General features: G+C 34.3%; 3 protein-coding genes across 11 annotated transcripts; all 3 read right to left on the bottom strand.

Moving 5' to 3' along the window:
• Positions 1-602: 602 nt before the first annotated feature.
• On the bottom strand, positions 603-5,840 carry LOC100786491 (pre-mRNA-splicing factor SF2-like). 8 transcript variants are annotated; one of them, XM_041014521.1, is made up of 14 exons: positions 5,688-5,839; positions 4,746-4,817; positions 4,491-4,602; positions 3,925-3,990; positions 3,748-3,822; positions 3,547-3,670; positions 3,119-3,165; positions 2,986-3,043; positions 2,173-2,222; positions 2,034-2,090; positions 1,667-1,758; positions 1,516-1,584; positions 1,350-1,404; positions 603-946 (listed from the first exon to the last, which is right to left on the bottom strand). In XM_041014521.1, exons 3-14 carry the CDS (start codon positions 4,575-4,577, stop codon positions 926-928), a joined length of 801 nt encoding a protein of 266 aa, XP_040870455.1. In that variant the 5' UTR covers positions 4,578-4,602; positions 4,746-4,817; positions 5,688-5,839; the 3' UTR covers positions 603-925. The 8 variants fall into 8 exon arrangements, with proteins under 8 accessions (XP_040870455.1, XP_006577812.1, XP_040870454.1 ...); XM_006577749.4 differs by having other exon boundaries at positions 1,516-1,587; positions 4,746-5,010; positions 5,688-5,838; XM_041014520.1 differs by having other exon boundaries at positions 4,746-5,010; positions 5,688-5,838.
• A 1,054-nt stretch (positions 5,841-6,894) lies between these two features.
• LOC100802047 (protein EMBRYO SAC DEVELOPMENT ARREST 30) lies at positions 6,895-15,802 on the bottom strand. Of its 2 annotated transcripts, none has more exons than XM_003522482.5 (11): positions 15,495-15,802; positions 14,277-14,514; positions 14,095-14,179; positions 11,537-11,607; positions 11,339-11,427; positions 10,992-11,235; positions 10,182-10,294; positions 9,796-9,886; positions 9,439-9,567; positions 7,850-8,403; positions 6,895-7,551 (listed from the first exon to the last, which is right to left on the bottom strand). In XM_003522482.5, exons 2-11 carry the CDS (start codon positions 14,442-14,444, stop codon positions 7,104-7,106), a joined length of 1,992 nt encoding a protein of 663 aa, XP_003522530.1. In that variant the 5' UTR covers positions 14,445-14,514; positions 15,495-15,802; the 3' UTR covers positions 6,895-7,103. The 2 variants fall into 2 exon arrangements, with proteins under 2 accessions (XP_003522530.1, XP_006578873.1); XM_006578810.4 differs by having other exon boundaries at positions 14,277-14,473.
• Positions 15,803-19,888: 4,086 nt separating this feature from the next.
• On the bottom strand, positions 19,889-21,837 carry LOC100785976 (60S acidic ribosomal protein P1). Its single transcript, XM_003523272.5, has 3 exons — positions 21,217-21,837; positions 20,905-21,114; positions 19,889-20,055 (listed from the first exon to the last, which is right to left on the bottom strand). Exons 1-3 carry the CDS (start codon positions 21,283-21,285, stop codon positions 20,002-20,004), a joined length of 333 nt encoding a protein of 110 aa, XP_003523320.1. The 5' UTR covers positions 21,286-21,837; the 3' UTR covers positions 19,889-20,001.
• Between the last annotated feature and the right edge of the window lie 3,922 nt (positions 21,838-25,759).

Raw genomic sequence — 25,759 nt, 5'->3', positions numbered from 1 at the left:
GTTATCATACACTCAGGCCTTTCCAATTTAGAAAGCTTATTATGTCAAAAACAATTTAGGTGTATGATTTATTTCTTAGTTTTGTTTTTTAAGAATTATCTTCACATTAGATGTATCCTTTATAGTGTGTTCTTGACATTCGATTTTTACAAGTAGACACAATATGATAATGACAACTGGCAGCTAAAAGGTGAGTTTTGCAACTCATTAAGCCCATATATGCAGCATGAAAAGGAGCACATTCATTGTCAATAAGCCCCAATGCAACTTGGGAACCCAATTCTAATATTATGAGATAAGCCACGAGAAATAGGCATTGCTTCCTGCACTCCTATAATTGCTTATTGAATGACCATTCCAGAAGCAATTTGGTAAGTGCATAAAGCAATTTTGGAAGTGCAGAAAAAAAAAAAATCCCCAAGAAGTGCATATATTAAGCCCGTGCCAAATGGTTAAGAGCTCAACTGCTAAGACACAATGACAATTTGACAATTCAAATTCATTACTCAAGCACACAAAAGGTCCATCACAATTCACAACCCCTTTACACTACCACATAAAACAGTATTATGCTCCATGGAAAAAGCTCCATCAACATTTACTTTTATCCACCCCCCTGTCTGGTGGGGAAACCTGAATATTTTGATTGCGATATATGTAGATTTTTTTTTTATAAATCTGTTTAAAACCATTCAAATTGGATTCACAGTTTGCGAGGACTAAAGATATTCTTGTGTTTGCTAAGGTACAAAGGGCAAGGCCAATGTCCAACATTTTAATTTAAAAGAAATAAGACAATCACCAAACAGCCTAGGCACATCAATAATTTTCCCTTAAAACAATTTAGTCCAACTCCAATATAATTCCGATACTGCCCACCAGAATGGAACAATATCACCAGAGAACCACCAGCTTTGTCAGAAATTCAACCACTACCTGACAGGACCTGCAAAAAAGTTCATGCTTCAAATTAAGATCGATTACGCAATTTATAACAAACACAAATAAATAGGATGAACTAAAACTTATTTACTACTCCATCCTGGTCACAGAACACTGAATTTATCACCCCAGAAGATCCCTCATCATTTAAACTTCAAAGTCTGCCTTTTAATTTAAAGTGTTTTTCATAACATTCAAAAATTTAAGTTATTCTAACATTTTGAAATTTAGCTCTGAACAAAAGAGAAACATGGTGTAAAAAATTGTGAATCACATTTTATAAAACTAGTTGAACCCTCATACACACTGATTTATTGGCAGTGCTTTCAAAATCAAGTCACATTCCAACTTCACTACAAGAATCTTATCATGATTCTAAATCATGTTAATTTAAATGTTTTAAATACCTGATGAGGAGATCCAGATCCAGATCGTGATCGTGATCGGGATCGTGATCTTGGCCTGCATAATTCAATGAGCAATTCAGGTGCAATATAAAAGGTATTATAAACTGATTTATTCAACATAGCATCTTTCGTATCGTCAAAAAAAAAAATAGTATGTTTTGTATACCTAGAAGATTTGATTGGTGATGCTGATTGAGATCTAGATCGTGACCTAGACACAGAACGCTCCAGAGATCTACTGCAGAATGTAACAGGCTTTCCGTAAGTTAAAGTAATTAAAACCTATATGACAATGAACAATAACAAAGCAGCAGCACCTTCTAACTCTTTTTGGACTTCTGCTCCTGCTGGGGCTCCTGCTGGGGCTCCTGCTGCGGCTCCTAGAACGACTACTCTCATACTTCCTCACCTGTACAAACACCAGTCAAAATTTTTGTCCCCTACTTTTTGTTCAAGGGTAACTCTAGAACAATCCAGCACTCATGTTTTTAAAGTATGGGATACAAGATCATAATGGGGGGGAGGGGGTAAAGGAAAAGAAAGAAGGGTGCAAGACCTATCACTATGTAATAGTTGTTTGAAGCTTTGAAAGATCTAAAACATTGAGGAATTACTTAGGATACAACAGTAGAATCTTAATGGGGTTAAAAAATTATAAACGCCAGTGGAAAGATGAGAAATTACCCGAATATAAGCTCTCGCCCAGGGATTTCTAAACTCAGTGTCATCCAATTTCCGAATCTGCAAAAGTGTATGTTATAAAACAGATAAAAGAGGAGTCTGGCGGCTTTCTTGGTATCATTCAACAAAATGAAGAACTTACGGCATACTTCATGTCATCATAATTAGTGTAATCAACAATGCCAAAAGTCCCTAAATAGAGAACAAATAGTATGAGTGATATACATGAAAACTACATTTATTATGAAAATATGCCAGAATAAGTATACATTCTGTAGAATAGAAAGTTAGAACTAACCATCTGATGACGCAAGAGGCACTGACACGTCATTATTTCCAGAATACAGTTTTTCTACCTTTATAATAATTATATCAATATAAATAAATACACTCAATTATGTAGATTATTATTCACCTAAGTAGAGTTCATGGATAAATTTTTCGCTGAAATGGCATAGGTGGCTTTGTGCATTGAAACCTTAATAGATCACATTACCTAGGATGTTTGATGCCCATTACTGCACTGATGCATGGATTATTACAAAAGGATATTATGTCATGTGTTTAGCACCCTCAACTGCAAACCCTTAATTCTAAAAATTGTAATTTTCCAACTTAACACACTCCAACCTATACAAGTTAAATTATGCAAGGTAATTTGAAATTATACCGCCACATGTTTGATCATTCTCATTAAGATTCTATAAAATGCATAAAATTCATTCACAACAAGGCCAGCAATTAGGAAGACAGACAGACACCGCAAACAAGATAGAATCAGTCTCAGCTTGAGTAGAATAGATAGAATGCTGAGGGTTCAACTCTCATGTCCTCATATTAGACCCTAGTTTCTTTCTGTTTCAGATGTGCCAAAAAACATGAATCCTCATAACCTTATACCAATGTACACACAGTAAGTTATGGTAAGCAAGCACAAACCAAAATGAAGGTGTACCTTCACTATCACGGGAAACCTCAGCAAAACACACGTCCCCAGCTTTTCGCATATGATCCTGAAACCAAATATTCATAACATATAGAGGTGGTAACAATTTTAGTAAAGTGTATAAGTATGAACACTTTGATACCTTCAAATCTTGCCAAGATGCAGAAGATGGGAGTCCACGAACAATAACTGTAGATGAAAATAAAAACTAAGCTTTATGGTGTGTGCAAACTATGAAACAAAATACCTTCATCAACTATGGTAGATTCAATAAAACAGCTAAAAAAATATTAATTACGAATTATGAACCATATTAAAGCAAAGAGAATACATGCAAAACAAGTTTTTCAAAATGGAAAATCGAGTCAAACATTCTAAGGAAAAAGACTGAAAATGTTGGCATCACTTGTGCATCCAAAAAATTAAACTCTTTAAAAGTTAAAAAATACACATACATTATATAATTAAAGCAAAGCTAAATGGATGTTCAGTCTGAAGGGAAAAAATATGGTGTTTTAACCCTCTGTCCTTTTCTATATCAAATAAAAAAGATTTTCCTAATGGACCCACCTCGAAATTCAGAATGGCGTGAGATGCCAAAACGACCCCCGCCTGCTCCACCATTACCACCTCCTCCTCCATATCCACGTCGATCACTTGATGATGGCCCTCTACCACCATGAGCAAGCTCCACCTACAACAAGAACAGATGAGACATACCATTCAAAAGTATTTATACATTGCAAGTCAAAAGTTGGAACAGCTCCTTACTCTTAACCGACAACCATCAAAGTTGTATCCATCTCGACCCCGAATTGCATCTTCGGCATCTCGAGCATTATCAAACTAGCAAGCCAACAAACAACAAATTATCAAATTGCAAAAGAAAAGATAACAACACATACAGAATTGTCCATAAGAAGTACTAAAGAGAGTAAGGATAAATACCTCAACAAAGCAATAACATGGAGGGCGGGGAGGAACCTTCAATTCAATATCCATTATACGGCCATACTGTAGTGAGGATATAATTGCAACACAACTACATCAGTCCACAACTACCAACCCCACACATCAGACAAAAGAACTATATTGGAAAGAAAGAAACATCATGTGATTGCTACAGAATTAAGGATCCAAGTGTAGGAGACTTGGTAAATTGAAACCTATTCAAAGGTAAACAGGGTCCATAACAAGAAAATTCACAAGCATGCAGGTTGAAAAGTCCTAGCTCACAAGTCATAAGAATAGTATTAGATACTATTTACTCATCAATTGATATATTCTTTGAATTGATTATCAATTTTAAAAGAAAGAAGGGGTCACAAAAAAATGGTTCTAGTAAGGAAATTCACATTGCATAATTTACAAAAGCAGAGGTAGATTCCACATTACAGATAATAGGTTAAATTTAAATATAGAGAATTTTGGGAGGCCAAACCAACAGAACATGCACAAAATATAATGCACTGGATGCATCACAATATACCGTACAAGAAAATTACAAATCCAACCTTGTAGAATAGATCTTCAATTTCTGACTCTCTTATATCAGAGGGCAGGTTGCCGACATAAATTGTGCGAGAAAAGCGACCGCTCATGTTTGATAGGAGTTATACAGTTTGTCTACAAACAAAATTGGAAGCTTGTCAGTAAAGAAGATTTCTCTCACTTTTTTAAGCCATGCCTAAATCTAAAATGTCTAATTATCATCATCATTACTCTAATGATTACACAAAAATAAATAAAACCAAAACTATGAAGCAAACCAAGAGAGCAATCCTTGAGGTGAGCCGTGCTCCACAAGCTCCATTGCTCATTTGCTCCAAGATGCTCCAAAGCTATAACAATATTGAAATTAAATTTGATCTCCTCATCCATTCCAGTATATTAGCAGGCATACATCTTCTGAGAGTGAGCAAGAATCTCCAATAATTTTAAAAAAATAACCATAACTCCACCCCGATTCTCCCATTCCCTCTCTATATCCCTATGTTTGATTGCAAAGCTCATATTTGTCCAAGCGCTTGTCATCTATCATAAAGAAAGCATTGATGTCATGAGATCAAATTAAGATCGACATATACTTAAACCTTACTCAGCTCTCTTTTAACAGCATTGAAAAATCATCCCTGGCAAAAATTCGCAACATGACCCCTTATTGTATTGGTACACCCTAGTTAAATCAACTTAATTGTCCTGGATATGTAGTGGAACTACATTTCTCTACCCTCCCTATCCGAAACAGACGTGTATGTACACGAACCATTTATACGTACGAACTCTTTGTTTGAATTACTATAAAACCCTAAAATTCACAAGCTACAACTGAATACCCGGTAACCAGGTTCTTCAACCTCTTATAAAGATTTCCCCAGTGAATTACAACCTTAACAATCAAATCAGATAATTTGAAATAAGCCTTTCAATAACAACTCGGATAAACAACTACAAAACAAAAAAGGGAGAAAACATAGGAAAAATAAAATTCGAGATTAAAACGTAATTTATATATTGTGCAGAGTCTTCAGAATATGGAAACAACAATAAATGGCGAGGGAACATGGAGAAATTAAAAATTCCAATCTCATCGATGGAATTTAGGTCAAATTCCTAAAAACCCTAATTGTAAATGGGGTCACTCAAATCGAATAGAGACATGCGACAAATGCAAATTCAGAGAGAAAGGAAAAATTCGATGAATGTCATACCAGAAACAGAGAAGGAACAGCTTAAGGACCCAATCGACGCTTCTCGAAGCCGAAGCTGAAACTGAAGCAGGGAAACACGACCCTTCCGAAATCGCGAGAACAGAGAACAAAGAGCGTAAGTTGTAGGGTTGAGTAGCGAATTTATGGACCCAAAATGGGTTTGGACCTCCAGAACAATAGTACTGGCCCATTTCTCCTGTTAAGGTAACGGTAACTCTTGATTAAAATTTTGTAACTCATTTACAATTTTATTCTTGAAAAGTAAAATTTTATAAATTTAATTAACATTTAATTACTCATTTACTCCATATAATTTTCATATAATTTTCAAAATTATCTTTTTTAGTCCTTATAGTTAATAAATAAATTTTTTAATCCTAAAATTTATATTTTAATTCTTAAAAATTCAGGCTTAGAGTTAAAAAAAATTTAATGACAAGGATCTCTTAAAGATTAAGATCTTAGGGACTAAAAAATTAACTTATAACTATAGAAATTAAAAGGAATAAATTTAAAAACTGTAGGAACTAAACTAAAAAAAAATTAAATTATATCCAAAAGAATTAAATTATATTCATTTTCTTAAATTAGAAAATTAGGCATAATATTTTGCAATTTATAGACGGAATAACTTAATTAAATCAATTTTAAAAATTCAAAAAAGAAATTGAACTATTTAAAAATTAAAGGACCATGTCAAATTTCAAAAATAACTTAGAATACAAAACTAGTAATTTAGCCAAAATATATATGTAAAAAAAAAAAAAACCTCAGTTTTATTGTCAACATTTTTGTAGGAAATTTAATATTTTCTTGAACTATTTCTTTGTTTCCTTCTCAAGTAACAAGTAATCACCACAAGCTTTGTATCCATTGAACGTCGCTTTCTACTCATTGCCTGCTCAGTGCTCGGTAAATGTCCAAACCAACAACACACCAAGAGTTTGTTGAAGTGCAAGGAATGTCCCAGGTCTGCTGTTGAAGGGCAAAGAATGTCCCAGGTCAGCAGACCGCGACAATTTGTATCCACATAACTTAAAAATGGAGATATGTAGATATGTAGTTTTGTACAAAACAAACAATTGGCCTACAACCATGCATAAACTCTAGACACAATCTTCTTCGAAATTCCATCTGTTGTGCTCCAATTTACCCGACGGCTGATATTTTTTCTTTCTTTTTTTGTATGTGTATGTTACAACAAAAATTCCGCTGGAAGTGGTAAGTATAAAGTGAAAAAGAAAAATGTTCTCTTTGTCCTTGAAAAAATAACCCAAATTTAATGAAAGAATAGATTTGAATACCCATATAAGCTCAGCAAAGATAGGACTGTGTCACGTTTTTATAACCTATGCCTCTCAAAAGTTATGGAAAACTTGGATGATGTATAACTGTAGACTATATATGCACATCCCCTTAGTCATTTGGATCCATTTCCTCATCTTGATCCCAGAGTGGAGTCTGATTGGTTTTGCTACCATTTTTTTCAGATTCAGATTCATCAACAAAATCATTACTTTCATAGTCTGCCAGCCCTTCATCTTCGGATTTGCTACCTTCTTTCTCCAATGAACCTTCGTCATTAGCATGTTGCATCCATTTGGGGCATATATCTTCGCCTCCATATAGAACCTGGCCATTCTCACCTCGGAAACGATTGGTGGCCTTGGTTGAAGCAATTCTACAGGAGCATTCGGGAAGTGGATGTGAAAGGAACATTGCAGGTTTTGACAAAAGAGATTGCCTTATGAGGCCTTCTTCAGCCAAACTTCTGTTAAGATGTTCCTGTACTAAAACCGTCCAATTATGTTTAGGATGGTACAGATTTTCACGAGTCATGTTGAAAAGTTCCGCAACAACTTTCCTGTGAAAGACCAGATACAGTAGTGTTATAATAAAATGTGAAATTTTGGGAAATATAACTTCAAATTTCAAAATAGAAATTTCAACTACTGATTAAAAACACCCATACCCACGTCATTTTCAGACGAGTAGCATGCTAAGAAGTTTGAAATACGCATACAATTCAGGTAAAGGATTACAACGCCCAAAATGCAAATGTGAAAAGGAGGGCATCTCATGCAAACATTTAATTATTTGCCTCAAGGCAAGGAACAAAGAGTGGAAATCTACAAAAATTTAATGCAGGAAGTGTTTTTTACCTGTCCGGCCGGTATGTTCTAAAAGAAGCCGTCTCATACAGTCGATGCCCCATGACAAGGCTTGAAAAATCTGGCCATCCACTACCATCATTGTTAAATCCAGGAAAGAAGGCATCTGCTTCCAATGAAACAATGTAATCAAGCGCATCCCAAAGTAACCTGTGTGCTTTCATCCTCAGATCCATAGGGGAAGGATCAGGTTCTGTAGGGGTCTCAGTGATCCAAGCATACCAACCTTCTTTTTCATGCTGGTAAATTGGTCTACCTGGAGGTGGGGGAAGGGGCCGAGGCCGAGGACCAGCCTTCTTCCATTCTTCTTTGAGTTCATTCTCACTTTTTGCAGGAGGTGGTCGAAAACTATTTACAGGAAGAGGTGTTTCAGGTCCAACCAAGTCAGAAAACTCTTTCTCACTGCACAAGGAAGTGCGATCCATAGTATTGATGAACATGGATCGCAAAGGAATTAAAGCACGTTGACCACCAAATAATTCAGAGCCAGCCAGATAAATGATTGTTTTGGCAGGATAACCCATTACTCGAAGGAGAATGCCAACCTACAAAAGTTAAAACAAAAAATCAAACCTCTGCATAGTACCATTTTGAAATTCCAAAAGACAATCCATATTTATCCATAAAACTGGAAACAATGTTTCCAAAATTCTTGTACTACATAGCAATTGTAAAATTGGTTGCCCTCGGCAGAGGCTGAGATCCCACATAACAGCCAGGAGCCATTGACATCTTGAACGGTTGCTCTACAGCTAAATATAACTCAATCATATATAACTAGATTCTGTAATTGTGTAAAATATAATGGTCTATTCTTAATGTATTCATCATTCGTTATTAAAAAAAAACAATATTAAACAGGCTTTTGTTATTTAAATTAGGGAAAATAGCATACAAATATTCTAAACTTTGTCTTTTACAAATAGACACCTCAAACTTTCACCTTGTACCGGTTAATCTTTAAACTCTTACTAGTGTTATAAACTTATAATAGACCCTTCAGTTAACTTGGGATTAAGTTATTATAGGTAAACAAATATAACCAACAGTAAATAGAAGGGTTTATTATAACAATATTAGGAGCTTGAGGATCAATTAAAACAAAATAGATTTATGTACTTTTTAAAGACTGATCCACGACTTCCTCTTAAATGTATGTGATAACCGTAATGAAATGGACTCCACTCTCCCATTACTGCTGATATCTACTTTAAACAAATTGAATATCCTGTTTTTTGGAACTGTTCAAATGATGCTCATCTTTTACAATTGAAGCCAAATATTATATTATGAAATTAGTCCCAACCCAACAGTTTCAGGGGGAAAAATATATATTTTGAATATAACTAACAAACTAATAATTAACATTTGCCAATAAAAAAATCACTCTATACATATGCTAACACATGGCATCCATCCAGGATCAGTATAAAATGTAATCTAGATTACTTTGATTACTGTCCCCAAATGCAAAAGTCCATTTATAATAAAACTCTTAGAAGTAACAGAAATTATAATTTACAATAGCATCAAAACCACTTCATTACTACCAGGAAACCCTATAGTAAAATTTAGCATACCTCTTCAGGCATGATCGGACATAGACCTTTTTCTCTTCGCAAGTGTGAATCCACATTCAGTTCATCCTTAAGAACTCCTTCCTTTATCATACGAGATCTCCGATGTTGAATGAGTTCAGTGTGTACATCCTAACAAAACAAAACCTTTACAAAATAACCCAAGAAAGAAAAGATAAAATGAAGGAGGGGGAGAGAAAAGCTGAACATGGATGACCCAATTCATATATTACCAATTTCTGATGTACCCAATAATACTTAAAGAATTTAGAAGAAATGAACTTTATATACACTGTAGAAGTAGAATAATATGCTCCAATAACTCTAGGCAATGATACATAAGGGAAATACAGAGCAAACCTGAAAAAGTTCTGCACAACCATTGTATGCCAAGGTTTCTCTCAATAAGCCAGGATGGAATGCCAAGAATGGTTGGCCTAATGCTCTTAACCTTATAAAGAAAGCAGAAATCACTTATACATCAACTCCAGAAAACATTAGTGAGTTGTGACTTATGGGTAGAACATGACCACCATACAGAAAATCCATGTAAAACTGTACAGGCAAGTTAAACCCTATAATTTCTAAGAAACCACATTATCATCTTATTTTGGAAAACAGGAACATGCAGAATCACACATTTTAAAGGTCCACCAAAGTTGGCAGCGCCAAGAAAAACAAGGGAGTAATCTACATGGAAACAAAGCAAATGCAGATCAATTTGTTCAACCCAAAGGTATACATACTTGTGAACCATCCGACGACCAAGCATTTGAATTTCTGGACGAAATTGCAGGGCATGGAAAGCAACCCTGCATCTTAGCCTCTGAATCTCAGCCATGCTAGGTGGGAGTATTGACTGCAGACATGTATATTATTCTCAAGTTTAACTCTAGCAACTTGGTCAAAAATACACATGCTCAAACAAAAAGTGAAAGAACGGAAATACTGGTGTCTAAGAAGCTGAAAGCATCGCATACTAAAGAAGCAATGCCCTTGGGACAGCAAATACACAACTCAAAGAAGCATTTAAACAGAGGGATAAGCCATGGAAAGGTTAAGGTGATGGTAAAATGCTGAAGGAATTACAATCCTTTTAAAATAATAATTTCAAAGTGGAACAAGAAAAAAGAAAATTGACTAACAAGCGACATACAAAGTCCAAAATATATAATGAATTACCAGGAACCTAAATATTAAGCATGAAGCACTCGATAAAAATTGAAGTCCTTCACTTCTTATGTGGCATTTGTTAACTTGTTCAGACTTTCCTGGTTTGTTTGAGGATGAAGTTAAGCTGATAAAGTATATGCATGGAAGTCCAAAGTCCATGACAGGTAAAGTAACAAGCACACACAAAAAAAGGCTACCACAAAGCTTTGAAGTTCTAAAAACAAAGTACTTTTGATAACATTCAAAAATGACATAACTCACGAACTTTCATCTATATAGAGTATAGATAATATTTTGGTATCTGAAAATAACTGATGACAGATGTCTCAATGGCATCTACAAGGTTGCAACAATTGACAATTTAATTAATAATACTGAAATACCTGCAGAGCTCCACCATTGGCAATAATTAATCCGATAACCTTTGATTTCTTTAGCTTTGGTAAAATTTCTTTAATGTAAAAGTTTAGAGAAGCTGAACTTGTGGGCTTAAATGTAGGAAATTCATTTCTTCTTCTCCTTTCCATCAAACTTTCTGGCAGGCTCTTTGCAATGATTACATCATTTTTTAGAAATGCTATGAACTGCTCCTCGTTATAAAGATAGGAAAAACTCTTGAACTTTGAGCTGAATAAAATTTCAAAAACAAATAAAATTGTACATAGGCATCACAGCAAGAAAATATTAATAGTGTAATAAAAAATGGCAGCAGAAACCTTGCAGTACATACCTAATTCCTTTTGAGCGAGTACTTTCTTGAATTTCAGGAATGACAAGAGTAGCATTTAAAAGTCTAGAAATAGCAACAAGATCGGGGATCTATAAAAACAAGAATACTGTTGTCAAATTACAAACAATGATGGAAAATCATTTTTCACCCCCTCCCCAAAAAAAAAAAAAAAACTTATACACATTTGGTGGATCATACCGATGATCTTATCTTTGAAAACCCACCAAAAACTTTTGCATATAAGAAACCATTGCTCTGCTGCTTTGGAACTGCAAAGAAAAGAAACACAAACTTGATGTAGAAGATGGACAGGGTGAAAACAACATGTATGAAAAATGAAGAAATGTATTATTTCTGTTAAAATTTTGTCAAAATATCAAAATCACCAATTTAGTATTAGCTCATGCTCAATTATGTACATTATAGTCAACTCCAGGCTATGTCACAAATCTTTACTTCTCTACTGAATGGCAGTGAAATTTGTCAAAGAGAACTTTTTTATTGTCACCACTGGAGAATTTCCAACTAGTTTGTGGTGAAACTTTGTCAGATTGAGATTCTTACACTGACAAGATTTGTTTTGTGGCCTTGTGAGGTATAAGTTATACTAAGCCTTAGACATTGAAAAACCACATTTTGGACAGGAAGGTGAAGAAAACAAACCTTTTTGTCAAAAAAGTAGATTGATAAAACTAAAAAACTTAAATATATGATACGGAATGAAATTTAACATGAAACTCAAGCATAAAAAAATAAAGTGAAGGGAGTAAATGGACTTCAAAAGAGAAAGCAGTTAATTGATCAAAGTTAAATATGTCAATAAATGACTTACAAGGAGGGTGGTAAGGAATTTAGGGGGTGTTTGGTTTGGTTGTTTTCTGTTTTCATTTTCACTGGAAATAGAAAATGGTGATGGAAATGTGTTTGGTTGGATTTCTGTTTTCATTTTCAATGAAAATATTTTCCTAAACGAACCAAAAACTGAAAACAATAAAATCTCGTTTTCAGTTGAAACTAGGAACCTCATTTTGGGTAAAATGAAAACGCGGTGGCAAGGAATGTAATTTTAAGCAAATCTAAAAATACATTTCCTTTTGAAAACGCATTTTCAGTGTTTTTATTTCTTGAAAGCAGAAAACAAGAAGTCAAACCAAACATGTTTTCAGAATTCCAATCTTTTGAAAATGAAAACAGTTTTCAGAAAATGAAAACAGGAAATGAAAACAGAAAATGAAAATGCAAACCAAACACACCCTAATATTCTTTGAAATGAAAAAAAAAAAAAAAACTAAATGGTAAGAAATAGTAAATGTGCTAAAGAGTGAAGTGTTAGAAATAAAATGGACTGAGAAATTAAAAAGTGCCAAAATGATAAAGATGCCATAAATGTAAAGGAATTTAAATTGCATTGATGAAAACGTAAATTTAAAGGAAATGTAAAATGCAAGACAAGCTAACTCCTTGAAATCCTAGAGAGTATGAATCTGAGGGAGTGTTCCACAAAATGCCAGCCCCAAGTTGATCATCCTAAGTGCCATTTATAGACACAATAAATAACTACTTCGAGTCTTAACAATTATTTACAAATTTGAATTCATAATACAAAAATTTAAATAACTGGATTTTAGCAGGTATTAAATGAAGGACCATGATCTGCTGAAACCTTCTCTAGATTGAATTCTTTGGGTGCTGTGACCCACTACTTAAGATTTGATCTGGTAACCATCACCCAACTGTAACATCCTTGACACCTATCACTTTGATAGTCTTCTTGTTGGCACTACTCCACCAAAACCGCCATTCTACTTTCTTATCAATGGAAATATCAATCATCGATGGAGCCAACATTATCTGATTCTATTGGCTAGATCAATTTGCTCATGTACTTGCTACAATAACTACATCAAAATTACCCTTTTACACTGACATTTTCGGATTTTCCTCTATGATCGTCGGCTTATCAAATAATTGTATTAGCATTATACTTCACCATTGGCAGCAAATCTCCAATTGATAGATTTAGTTTGCAAAGTCACCCATGTACTTTCTCTTGTTGGAAAAATTGTCAAGAATTGACAAGCCCACCAAATATTGGCTCCATCGATTAGAAACCACACAAAGTATGGCTGTTAAATTATCCAATCAATCTCAAGTACTTGGTTGATCATTTACTGTCCACAGCAAATCTTCAATCGACAAATTATTGTTGATGACAAATCTTCAATCAACAAATTTATCTGACATAATTGGCAACTGAATTATTGTTGGCCTACTTTCACTTGTTGATCATGTTGGCTCATTCTATCAGAGCATCTGATAGTGAGTGACATTATGTCCAAAGACTACCTCTTCAAATTATGCATTCCCAACAAAAGTCTTTGTCGGAATTTAATTTTACTCCCAACACCAGTTCAATAACGCTCAAATGGAAAACGTTTCAAACTAGATTATAATCAAAATCTTTAAAGATCTTTTAATGTATGAAAGTAATATTTTTGAAAAAAGTAATTGCTTGTAATATCACATGGAGCAGAGATTCCCATAATCTATAATCTGTTTACTAGATAATACCTACGCAACCGATATATGAAAGTGGGAAAAAAAAAGTCATAATGATGTAAAATATTTACACATCAACAAAGTTTAAGTCATATGGTCATATCCACTTAGGACTTAACTACAAATCTAAATTGCACATTTCCATTCTTCTCATATCTACCACATAATAAGTTAAGAAATTTGAGCAAAATTGTTACCAGAATAATTGCTTCTAGTGTTGGCATTAGGCTGCAATGTTTCCAAAGACTCAATGGAACCCCATAGCTTCTTATTCTTTATAACCTGTAGGATTTCAAGCAAATAAAATCAAAATAACTTGGTGAAACACAAAACACATGACCACACACAAGCAGCAAATACATAAATATTAAAAACTAACCTGTCTACCCAACACAGATCCAAATTCTTCAGGAAGACTAGGTAGTGCTTTATACTGCACTATGTTAACAGTCCACAACTTTGTCAAAGATAGATGAATGATGATAGATGCCAGAGATAAAGTGACTACAGAAAGAACAACCCATTTTATCTTTGTTAAGAATGGCATCTTGGCTCAGTGAGTCTACATCACCAATCCTGCACCAGCCAACTTTGAACTAAATAGTTGCGACATCAATCTACAAGAAAGTGTACAAACAAATTGGTTCATCAAAGAAGTATGCAGCACAGTGCTCATAGAGTCATAGTTGACAAGTACAACAACCAAGAAGAATGCCTTCCATCCGTGTACACTGTACCTCAACTCAATCACCAATCTCCATACAAACTTTATTTAGGCCTGTTTGAATAAACTTCCTCATACACACTTTAAAGATAAGAGAGTAAGAGGGTAAAATAAATTGAATTTCTCCCATAAACTAAAATTAATTTATATATTAACTTACATAGAAGTTCTCTCATTTTACTTCTCCAAAAACCAAAATGCATAAGTTGATTACTTGACTATTTTACTTTGGGAGAGAAGCTCAACACATTTTGCCTTCTTATTTTCTTATCGTATAATTGTATCCTTGGAGATATAAGGTTGGTTGGATGGTTAAGAAAAAAGGGAAGGAAATGTAGCGGGTTCAATCCCTCCAACTAACAAACTAACAATTACCATCTACCGAAAAAAAAATGTATAATTGTATCCTTAAATAACAAACTTTTCATTGCAATAATCCTAATCCGACCGACATTAGGATCAATACCAGGAATTACTCATGTGGCGGCATCACATGCAAAAATTTTAACTGTGCAGCAAATAATAGCAATAAGGTAGTAACTTTTAACAGTTAACAACTTTTTTTTCCAAAAATAAAATAAAATTACGATGTTACTGAAAAGAAAGATGGTTAAACTAGTCAGATCATAACAAATGCACAACATCCAAGGCGAACGGCCATGGATTCCTCCAATGTAATCACCGACGACACAAAATGAGAACCGAAGCAGCATTTCCGAGGGCAGAGACAAGCATGCAAACGCAGTAAGTGCAGGAAAACAACAAATAAAGGCGTAAAAAAATGGATACAGAAATTTAATGTTGGATCAGAAGGTCAGCACATGCATTTGGCATCGAGCAATGGGATAATTGAATAGGGATTCGAAAGCGAACCTGCAATTCCGAATAAGAGAATTTGGAAGCGAGCGAAAGCACCCACACAGCCAGCAAGTAGTAGCGTGGCGTTGGGCGTCTCAGCTCAATCGATTCCGCGATTTGGTGGCGGCGAGATTCGGATTTCACAATTTCAGGCACAGTGAGGAAGGGGATAGCTTGTTGTTTGGGGTAAGGAAAAGGCCGAAAGGGTGGTTTGGATTTTGTTTGGGTAGCTGCTCTGGTGGGTGTGAATGCGGATCCAAAATCACTCACTATCACATGGATCTTTATTCATTCACCCATACTCTTCCCTCATCTTAAGTGCTAACTTGAACACTAATATTTAATTTCTATCTAAGCGCGTCAAAGGGGAAATAATAATAATAATAATAATAAAAAAAAGCACCATCCTTCTAATCTTCCATAAGATGTTTGGAAACAGATTATTATTAAACTAAAATATTTTTTATTTAAATAGGATTGTGTCTTAGACAGAGAAAAAAAATCTCCCACAAATTTTTTGATTATAAATTGCTTTAATATAAGGTTAAGTAATGTAATTAAACACGTTACTAATGATATATATATTTTTGTATAAAACTAATTATATTTTTTTATGAATACAAACTTTTTACATTTTAATTAAAAAAAATATAAAGAGAGAAGCGGTTAGTGAACTTTTTTACCATTCAATTTTTAATGTCATTTCATATATTTTAATGAATTAATAAAGAAAAACTATATGCATTTTATAGTATAATATTTCTTTACATGATCATCCGATCTAAATAACAATATATGATAAACTTTTTCACTTTGATATTAGTATTTATTATCTTAAAATGCAGTCCAAAAGTAATATATAATGGTTGACAGTGTTAATTTTTATACTTCTAAGTATTTATTAGATGTGAATTTACATGATCTAGTATTTAAGTGCATGTGTTGGTTTACGTTTAGGTAATAGTGACACACGTTACAAGACTCATCGAATGGAGAATGTAGAAGACATTTCAGTGATGTGTTTGCGAAATTCGATTTTGGAGACTTCTATCGGATATTCAAACATATTGTAAGTTTCTTAGTGTGTATGTTCGACATTAGAGCATGATTTATGAGAGAAGAAGCTTTGGCGTTGAATGACAACTTCTAAATTATTTAAAATGATTGGATTTGAGGACTAAATTTTCAAATAATTCAATCATGTTCTCTGGATTTTAAAATGCTCCAGGTCATCTACTAAATCATCGTCGCTTTCATCTCTTACTCTCAAAATTTTGCCGCCGTTGGAGCACCGGATCCACTGTCCCATTCAAAGAAGCTGAATCCAGAACCCGCCGTCATCAATAAAAAGAGGCAACTACGCCTCTCGAAGATGATGATGACGTAGAGGACTTCGATGACAACAGCAAAATCGTGGAGCTTAACGATGTGAAAATCCTTGCAGAGGCACATGCACTTCTGCAAGCTCTGCGGGAAAGACTTCGCCATCTGCATCATGGAGTTTGATTTTTTTAGTCTAAATCACAATGTATTTTCAGCACAAATAATATTATTTAAGTCAGATAAATTTATTGTGGATAATAAAGTTTTTCTTTCAAATATTCTAAAATAAAGAATCGATTTTTCAGAGTCCAATTAAATGTTTTGTTCACGACAGTGTTCCCCTAACGGCGCGTACCATTGCGCCGTGATCTCCGCCGTGCTCCTCCTCCACTCCTGCCACTCCCGCTTCCACCTCCCCCGCCCCTTCCTCAATTATTTCAGAGTCCAATTTAAAAAATGGTAATAATTGGTCTAAATTTTTCGCAAGTGATCAAAATAAAATAAAAAATAAAAAAGCTATTGTAAAGTTAAGTTAGCTTTCTTAGTTGGCGTTTATTTGTAATTTCCGATTAAATTTTAAGTTGCTGAGTGATCTATATCAATTCCAGTCAACTTTGTTAAAATAATAATGAATTGATGAGTTTGATGAATAATTCTAAAATAAAGGAATCAATATCATGATAATGAATCTAGAAACTTGATAAATTCAACAATACAACGCTTAAATCCAGGAGTCAAGTTCCATATCATTAATCATATTATACTGGCAACAAAATTCCAAAAAGAAAGTAGCTGAGCTGGTTCCCTTTTGTTTATTGTATATGAAAACACAATAGTTAAATTAAACAAAAGGTCAAATTTGGTTTGTAAAGCTATAGATGGCATAAGATCTTTTAAGATTAAAGGTATGGTATCTAAATGTGCATTTATCACATATGTACTCGATTCTATATCTAGTCATGTAGGGTTGATCATCATTTCCTTTTCCGTGGATATTTCGCGGGGTTTGAACATTTACAGGTGTGTTTAAAACTGGATTAGTAATGAACTACATGAGACAATTAATTGAATGTTTTTTTTAAATGACATTAATTCAATGTTTAATGATTCAATAGTAATATAATTCATGTATAATAATCACTTAATGTGTGTTTGAAATTGCTTATTTAAACCAAGCATCCATTTTAAAAAGTGCAAAGAACATTGTCTCTCCGAGGATCTATTGATTTTCTATCCCCTGCTAACCATTTCCTATGCTCCTTGAGGAAGTCCCTTCCTGGAAAAAGACTCAAACATATCCAATTCCTTTCAAAAACTATAGGACCCATATACCGATTTAGAAATGTAGCTATTTGCCATTTGCATACACTGGAATAGCTTTAATAACTACCTTGATCAGCACCTCTTTCCACATTTTATTTAGCAATTTCCCCTTCTACCCCTCCATCTTCAAGAATTTTCTCCTAAATCCATGATACAGCAGAACATTTAGATCTTCAAATAAGTAATAATTGGGGCTTCCTTTATTGGACTTAACCCAAACAACAAGCCAGCAGTTGAAATCAGCATGTGGAATAACCAAAGGGTTAATGCTTTTCCCTATACTATGAGCATTGGAAGCTATGCATGACAAAACGTGCTAATTTGTGCTTGCCCGGCCCATTTTGATCCATCCCACCACCAGTCTACCAAAAATGGGGACGGATTGGCCTCCTAAGACTTGGTAGGTTAAACATGTTAGTCCACTTGGAAAAGATGGCCTGACGGGTTAACCAGCTGATCCATCCTTAAAAGAAAAAAAAAATCTTAAAAAATAATTGATAATACAAAATATTTAAAATAAACTGGTCTTAGAATTTTAAATCACACAAAATACAATAATCTTCAATAATAACTAATAATAAAAAATTTATCAAATAACTAAATCACAACACAAAGTCATAAACTCTAAAACTAATCTTAAAATCCTAAACAATACAAAGTAATTAAACATTAATCAAACTAGAAGACTTTTTCTACTTTTTTTAATGGTCTCATTATTAATATAATTATTTATGCAACCAATCAACATTAGAGGGTCTACCCAACAGACAAGACCAGCCACGACAGATAAGTGGGTTAAGTGGATTAAGATCTTCACCTCAACCTACTAAATTGATAGCAAACTAGAGGGTCTACCTGCCTATCCCGTACGGATGGATAATATGTAATGACCCATAAGATTTTTAAAAAAATTTTAAAAAATATATTTTACAAATTAATTTAAAATTAATGATCCATACAGTAATTTAAGATTTGCCAATTGATGAGCCTTTTCCGAATTAACAGCTTTTCCTTTTAAGAATTAACAGCTTTTCGGAAAGGCAATATTGGAATTCCCCATCTTGTCATTCTTGTGCCACCACAAAGCAATTGCCCCCGTTTTATCATCCCTTTCGGAAGCCATTTTTCTTTACGGAGTAAGAAACTCATGATACAAGTTACTGGGCCCATTCCTCGTCAAAGTATGAAATCCCACTCCTACATTATAACAACCTGGTGAGCTAAACTATTTTCTCCTTCTCAAAGGATGAAAGACTTTCATGAGCATTAATAATATATCTTGATTCTAATACTGCCACAAAGGAACAATGACTAGGGATAATCAACTCGTTTATAGCTCTTGGTCTCGATCCCTACAAATCACCGGATTTCAGAAAACCAAATTGCCATCGCTGATTGGTTTTAGTCAAACCTCGATAACAATCATAATTATACAAAAAATGACCAGCGGGTATCACGAGCCAAAATCACGCCCTAGTTAAACTGAATTTCTACTAAACAAAATCGTCAAACGGGCCAACATCGGACCCGGGGCAAAAATTTAAGCTAGTATTCGGTTTGAAAAGATTAAAATGAAAGATGAAAATTGCACCTTCTCCCATTAACCTGTGGTAAATACTAAATAAAAATGTCATTGGCGTAATCTTTTAAACACGGATTCTTGTAGAGACATTACATCCCTATATTTTGTGACAAGTAGAATATGAAAATAAACAGGTAAATAAGAATTTAGTTGCCACAAATATATTAAAAAACCACCAAAATTCAACAATTATGATAGTAGATTGGCTAAGAATCCCTTCAATAAAAATTATATAGAACAAAACAAGATTTCAATTCAAAGACTCAAAATCTGGCTACAACTATATAAAAAGATCTAATCAAACAAGCCGAAACCCATGTCATCGTCACTTTCTTCCTTCACTTCTTCCTGTAAACACACATTGAAAGGAACAAAATACATAAACAGAAGCCTTGCATAAATAACAAATAGAAAAGAGGAACACAACACTAGAACCAAAAAAAGGTATAAAATGTCTGCGTAGTGCATGCTGCTAACACAAAGATAATTCAATCCTAGTCATTCTTACTATACAAACGGTAGAAAAACAATAGTTGAAGTCCACACAGCATCAAGTTACTTCAAATGTGCCTACTGTTTTTGACCATTCATTATTCAAAAGTCTCAATGAAAAAAACACATCCTATTAACTCAATATCAAATTAACTCTCATTCGCAATTATGGACAAAATCACAAGCATTTTTTCCCTATCACCTTGAGACATAAAACCCTACTTGCTAACTCGGGTACATATTTATTTACAAGTAAAAAATACCAAATTACAATCATGAAGAAATTCAATTTACTGCAATTGGGGCTACCTCAAACCCAGTCACAAAAATCAACAAGCTGACTATGACCCAACAATACACGATGCCTTTTTTAGGTTTTAATATATAATGATAATGCAGAAAACAATTATTTGAGCCCAATTGCATGCACGTCGATTAGTTTCAAGCTTGAATATATAATTTTTAAGATGCAACTATTTTTCTCCTAAACAATGGGAGGATCGAGGTATTCTCTTAAAGAAGCTGACTATGTCCGTGTGGTTGATTCTTATGATTATATCCATACATTTTACATCACATTCACACGTCAATAAAGTCTTGAAACATTTTCATCATTATTAGGTTCACCAAGACACCACAAAAAATTAATCATTCGCAAACATCAAACGGAAAACAGAACATCCGTAAACGGCATCAGAAAAATACCTTCTTTTCCTCGGCGGCGGGTGCGGCTGCAGCAGCGGCACCACCACCACCGCCGGCGGGAGCGGCAACTGCAACGGCGGCCCCACCACCGCCGGCGTTCAAAATGAGGTCTTCGATGTTCTTATTCTGGGCGAGCTTGGCGAAGAGGCTGGGCCAGTAAGACTCGGCGGAGACATTAGAAGCCTTCAACAGAGCGTTGATCTTCTCAGCCTGAAAAAACAAAAAAACAAAAAAAGGAACACAGAAATTGAGATCTACGATCGATTGATAAAGAATGAAAAATAAAGGGTTAGATTGAGAAAGTGGACTAACGGTGACTGGGATTTCCTCGTCGTGGAGAATTAAAGTGGCTAAGATGCAACCTTGGACACCGGAATCCATTGTAGCCCACGCAGAGATTACACGAGTAGAAGCTGATGCTGCTGCGTGCGTCGTAGAAGAGAGACCAGTCTAGGGTTTTCCTAAGGAGGACGACAAATATATAGTGTGTTTTGACGCTACTTAGGGTTTCTTCAATTTGGGTACCTTTTACATGATTTGGATTGGGTATTTTCTTCTTCTTGGAAAATTCTAAATACACTCCCTGCTTTGCTTTCTACACTCCTCTTCTTCCTTTTGATTTACCTTTATTCCAAGATTTCCCTTTATTTTCTTAACTCCTTATCTTATCAATCATCGCACACTCCTCTTTTCACACCAGTCATGCATACTCCCTCGCATACCTGTAAAAAAATTTCGTTTCTTTTTGCTCATCATACTTTTCCTTGGAATATCTCTTCTCGTTGGAACACAACCATGAAGAACTAGGTGCTCTCAACACATTTCTATTTCTTTCTTTCTTTTTACGATAGCATAACACAAATACATTTCTATTTCAGACTTTAGGTTTTTGAAAATAAAATTCACTTCTTTTGGTTCAGGAAATAAACTTCTGGTAGTTTAAAATTTTCGAACGCATATTTCACCTACGCATTTAATTCAAAAAATTAAAGGGGATTTCTTTTACTGTAAAACGAAAATTCAAGCATGGCAATAGAACCCAATCAATATGATTTTCAATAAATAACCTACGTTTTTCTTTAACACTCAGGTAAGAATAGTTAGTAACCAAATTACTCACACACGCTCACTAAGTAAGAAGATAAATGAGAGGAAACATAAATTGTAGTTTTTTATTGATTACTCAAGCATACATATTCACTTTTAAGAACATACAATACTCATACACAAGCGTCCTTTTATAACATAATAGACGTATATATTTAACTAACAAACTAATTACAACAAACGTTATTTGATTAGACGATACATAGTAAATACATAGTGAATAACACTCACTATACAAGTCCATGTCTTAGATTGGACGACTTAAGTCTTAGATTGGACAACACTCCTCTTGCCCCCACCAGATTAACTAACAACACTTCTCCTTAATTTGAATGACCTGAAGAGATAACTCCCAACATATCTCTTAGATCTTTGATCTTTTCTCCATTCAAGGCCTTAGTAAAAATTTATGCAACTTGCAGTTATGTCTTGCAGTACTCTAGTATCAGTTCAACTTTTGAAGTGTCACTCTCTTTAGGAAATAGAATTCTATAGTGAGTTCCTTTCACATGGCGCATTATTCTCTTGGTTACTAGTAAGTAAGGCACTCTTACTGTCTCTTTGAATCTACTTATTAATCCAACACTAAATCCTAAATCAGGTCTGGTGCTACATAAATATCTGAGTGATCCAATGATATGCCTGAAGTAGGTAGGATTTATAAGTTCCTCAGTCCCTTCCTTCTCAAGTACCAATCCAATTTCAGTTGGTGTGAGAATTGAATTACAATCGAACATGTTGAATTTCTTCAACAAGTCAATTGCATACTTGGCTTGGTGCATCATAGTACCATTCTCTATTGTTTTGAATTCAATCCCAAGAAGTACTAGGACAAGAGCCCTAGATCACTCATTTCAAACTCCTTCATCATTTTCTTCTTGAACCCTCCAATCTCCCTTTTATATCTTCCAAACACTAGTAAGCCATCTACATAGAGACACCCTATTAGCAAATTTGTACAATGACCACTTTCAAGACCTTTAGATACACTTCATGCTCAGATGTGCATTTAACAAAGTCTATTTGTCTTAGAAAGTTGTATGTTCTTTTGTTCCAAGCACATCCAACTTGCTTAAGGCCATACCAAATTTTCCGTAATCTAAGAACCTTTTCTTCTTGATCCAAAATCTTAAAACCTGGTGGTTGAACCACATAGACCTCCTTGTCTAGTGGTCTATTCAAGAAGACAGACTTCACATCTAATTAGTGTGTAGATAGCCTTTTATATTTTCTATAGCTATGATCAATCTTATTATTTCTATCTGTGAATGTATGAATACATGATTTTGATGATGTCAAAGAAGAATCAAACAAGGTTGCTTCAAAGGATAAGCATTGTTTCATGATTAATACAAGGTTGCTTCAACAAACAAAGCCTTGCTTCAAGATTAACTCAAGATCAAGCCTTGCCTCAAAACAAAGTGTTTCCAAGACATCTAAGGCTCTAGTAATCCATTACCAGGCAGTGTAATCAATTACCAGAAGACAAGTTTGAAAAATAGTTATTAAAAAAAGTTTTGAATTTAAATTTTGAACCTGTAATTGATTACCATATGTTTGTAATCGATTACCAGCAACGGAACTCTTGAAATTCAAATTCAAAAGTCATGACCCTTCAAAATATAACTGTGTAATCGATTACAAATTTCTGTAATCGATTACCAGAGAAAAATTTCAGAAAAAGTTTTTTCAAAAGACGCATCCCTTCAAACCATTTTGAAAATGCATGAAGGGCCTATATATATGTGTGTCTAATTTCAAAAAGCAACAAAGAGATATTCCAAGAAGACTTCATTGTCAAATGCTCTCTCAATAACTCTTGGGCAAACACTTGTAAATCTATTGAGAATTCATCTAGAAACTTCAAATTGTATTATCCACTCTAAATGAGAGAAATCTTTTTGTTCTTCTTAGAAAATCAATTGTAATCAAGAGACTGGTTGTCTCTTGAATTGTGAGTTTCCTGAACACAAGGGAAAGAGATTCCTTAGGTGTTCAGAAGTTGTAAAAAGAATTTTTACAAAGATAGTGGAAAATCTCAAGTGGGTTGCTTGAGGACTGGACGTAGGCACGAGAAGTGGTTGAACCATTATAAACCGAGTTTGCATTTCTCTCTTCCCGTATCTTATTTATTTTACTGCAATCGATTTTGTCTTGCATGTTTAAAGAATATTATTAAATTGATTGCTGCTTCTTCTTCTGTATTATGATCCTATCATTTAGAAGGGGGTTAAAAGTTTGTTAATGGGAAATTAATTCACCCCCCTATTAAGTTTATTGAGGCCACTTGTCCAACAAGTGGTATTAGAGCGGGATTCTTGTCTAAAGTTTAAAAACTTCAATAATAGATATGGCCTCATCTAACTTTCCATTTCCTGAGGAAAATTTTATTAATAGGTGATAACTTATTAGAGCGGGATTCTTGCACTCGAAGCATTCCTCACATACTTCACTTGGCACTTGAATGTGTGATAACCTATGCATCATATTATCCCTATTTAATAGGTTTAGATCCCTGAAAGTGAGATGCCTAAACCTATAGTGCCAAAGCCACTCACTTTTGCTCACTATTGTGGCTAGACATTTATGTTTTATAACATCAATTCCTACCTTAAGGGTTTTATTCTTGGACAAATAAGCCATTAGGACTAGTCCTTTCTTGCTATCATACACTTTTAGCACATTATCCTTCATTTTCATCACAAATCCTTTCTCTAGCAATTGACAAAGGCTTAGAAGATTACTCTTCATTCCTAGCATAAATAGCACATTAGAAATGAAAGATTGTTTACCATCATTTCTTTTGATCAACACTTTACCAACTTCTTCTACCTTTAGTGTGTTGTCATCAACAAATCTAACTTTGTTCTTTGTTGATTCATCAAGACTTATAAACCAGTCTCTTCTGACTGTCATGTGAGTGGAACAACCAGTGTCCAAGTACCAAGATGAAAAGGTATCAATCTTAGTACTTGTGGTGACCATCAACAACACCGGATCAAAATCTGACCAATCATCATAAGCAAGATTTGCTTCATCATTTAATTTTCTCTTTCCTTATTTGTCACTTCTACATTCATCTGCAAAATGCCCCTACTCACTACAGTTATAGCATTGAATCTTCCTCATATCGAACTTCTTTTTTTCATTTTTATTTCAAGATTGGGCACCATTTCCTTTATTTGAAGATTCACCTTAATCATGCCCAGTATGACACTAATATTTACCATTTGATGATTCATTACTTCTTCCCTCTTTCTACTTGCCTTTACCATTCTTGTTCTAGCCACTTACACCTTTATTTTTAAAATTGTGTTGAGATTACAAAGCTTGTTCTTGATCCTTTTCACCATTTTCTCCTCTCATTTATTTGTTGCTCGTGTGCTTCAAGAGAGTTTTGTAACTCTTCTACCTTCTTTGAATCAAGATCCTTCGATTCCTCGGTTTCTACAGCAACATGATCAAATCGAGGAGTCAAGGTTCTCAACACCTTGTCAATAATATGTTGATTAAACAACTCGTCTTTGCATGCCTTCATGGCGCTGACAAACATTAGAACTCAGTTGAAATAGTCAACAATAGACTCTTGATCAAACAGACAATAATTCATATTGCTTTTGAAGCGTTTGTAGCTTCACCTTCTTTGTCTTGTCAGCCCCTCCATACACTTTATTCAAAATATCCTAAACTTGTTTTGTTGTTGTAGCTTTGGAAAATTTTCCAAAGATTGCATCATCAACACATTGAT

This window comes from Glycine max, chromosome 4 (assembly GCF_000004515.6).
Source record: "Glycine max cultivar Williams 82 chromosome 4, Glycine_max_v4.0, whole genome shotgun sequence".
Taxonomy (NCBI): Eukaryota; Viridiplantae; Streptophyta; class Magnoliopsida; order Fabales; family Fabaceae; genus Glycine; species Glycine max.
Note: the sequence above shows the minus strand (reverse complement) of the source record. Positions and strands in the feature narration are given on the sequence as shown.

Bases quoted from the DNA above. Each gene is read 5' to 3' on its own strand.
- LOC100786491 (XM_006577749.4), bottom strand. From the start codon at position 4,577: ATGAGCGGTCGCTTTTCTCGCACAATTTATGTCGGCAACCTGCCCTCT. The intron at 3,671-3,747 runs GTAAGGAGCTGT...TTCTTGTTGTAG, and splicing joins TTGATGGTTGTCGGTTAAGA to GTGGAGCTTGCTCATGGTGG. The intron at 947-1,349 runs GTATTTAAAACA...ACTTTTTTGCAG, and splicing joins GATCTGGATCTCCTCATCAG to GTCCTGTCAGGTAGTGGTTG.
- LOC100802047 (XM_003522482.5), bottom strand. From the start codon at position 14,444: ATGCCATTCTTAACAAAGATAAAATGGGTTGTTCTTTCTGTAGTCACT. The intron at 10,295-10,991 runs GTATTTCAGTAT...ACATGTCTGCAG, and splicing joins CCAATGGTGGAGCTCTGCAG to TCAATACTCCCACCTAGCAT. The intron at 9,887-10,181 runs GTATGTATACCT...TTTCTTTATAAG, and splicing joins GGTCGTCGGATGGTTCACAA to GTTAAGAGCATTAGGCCAAC.
- LOC100785976 (XM_003523272.5), bottom strand. From the start codon at position 21,285: ATGGATTCCGGTGTCCAAGGTTGCATCTTAGCCACTTTAATTCTCCAC. The intron at 21,115-21,216 runs GTTAGTCCACTT...TTGTTTTTTCAG, and splicing joins ACGAGGAAATCCCAGTCACC to GCTGAGAAGATCAACGCTCT. The intron at 20,056-20,904 runs GTATTTTTCTGA...GTGTGTTTACAG, and splicing joins CCGCCGCCGAGGAAAAGAAG to GAAGAAGTGAAGGAAGAAAG.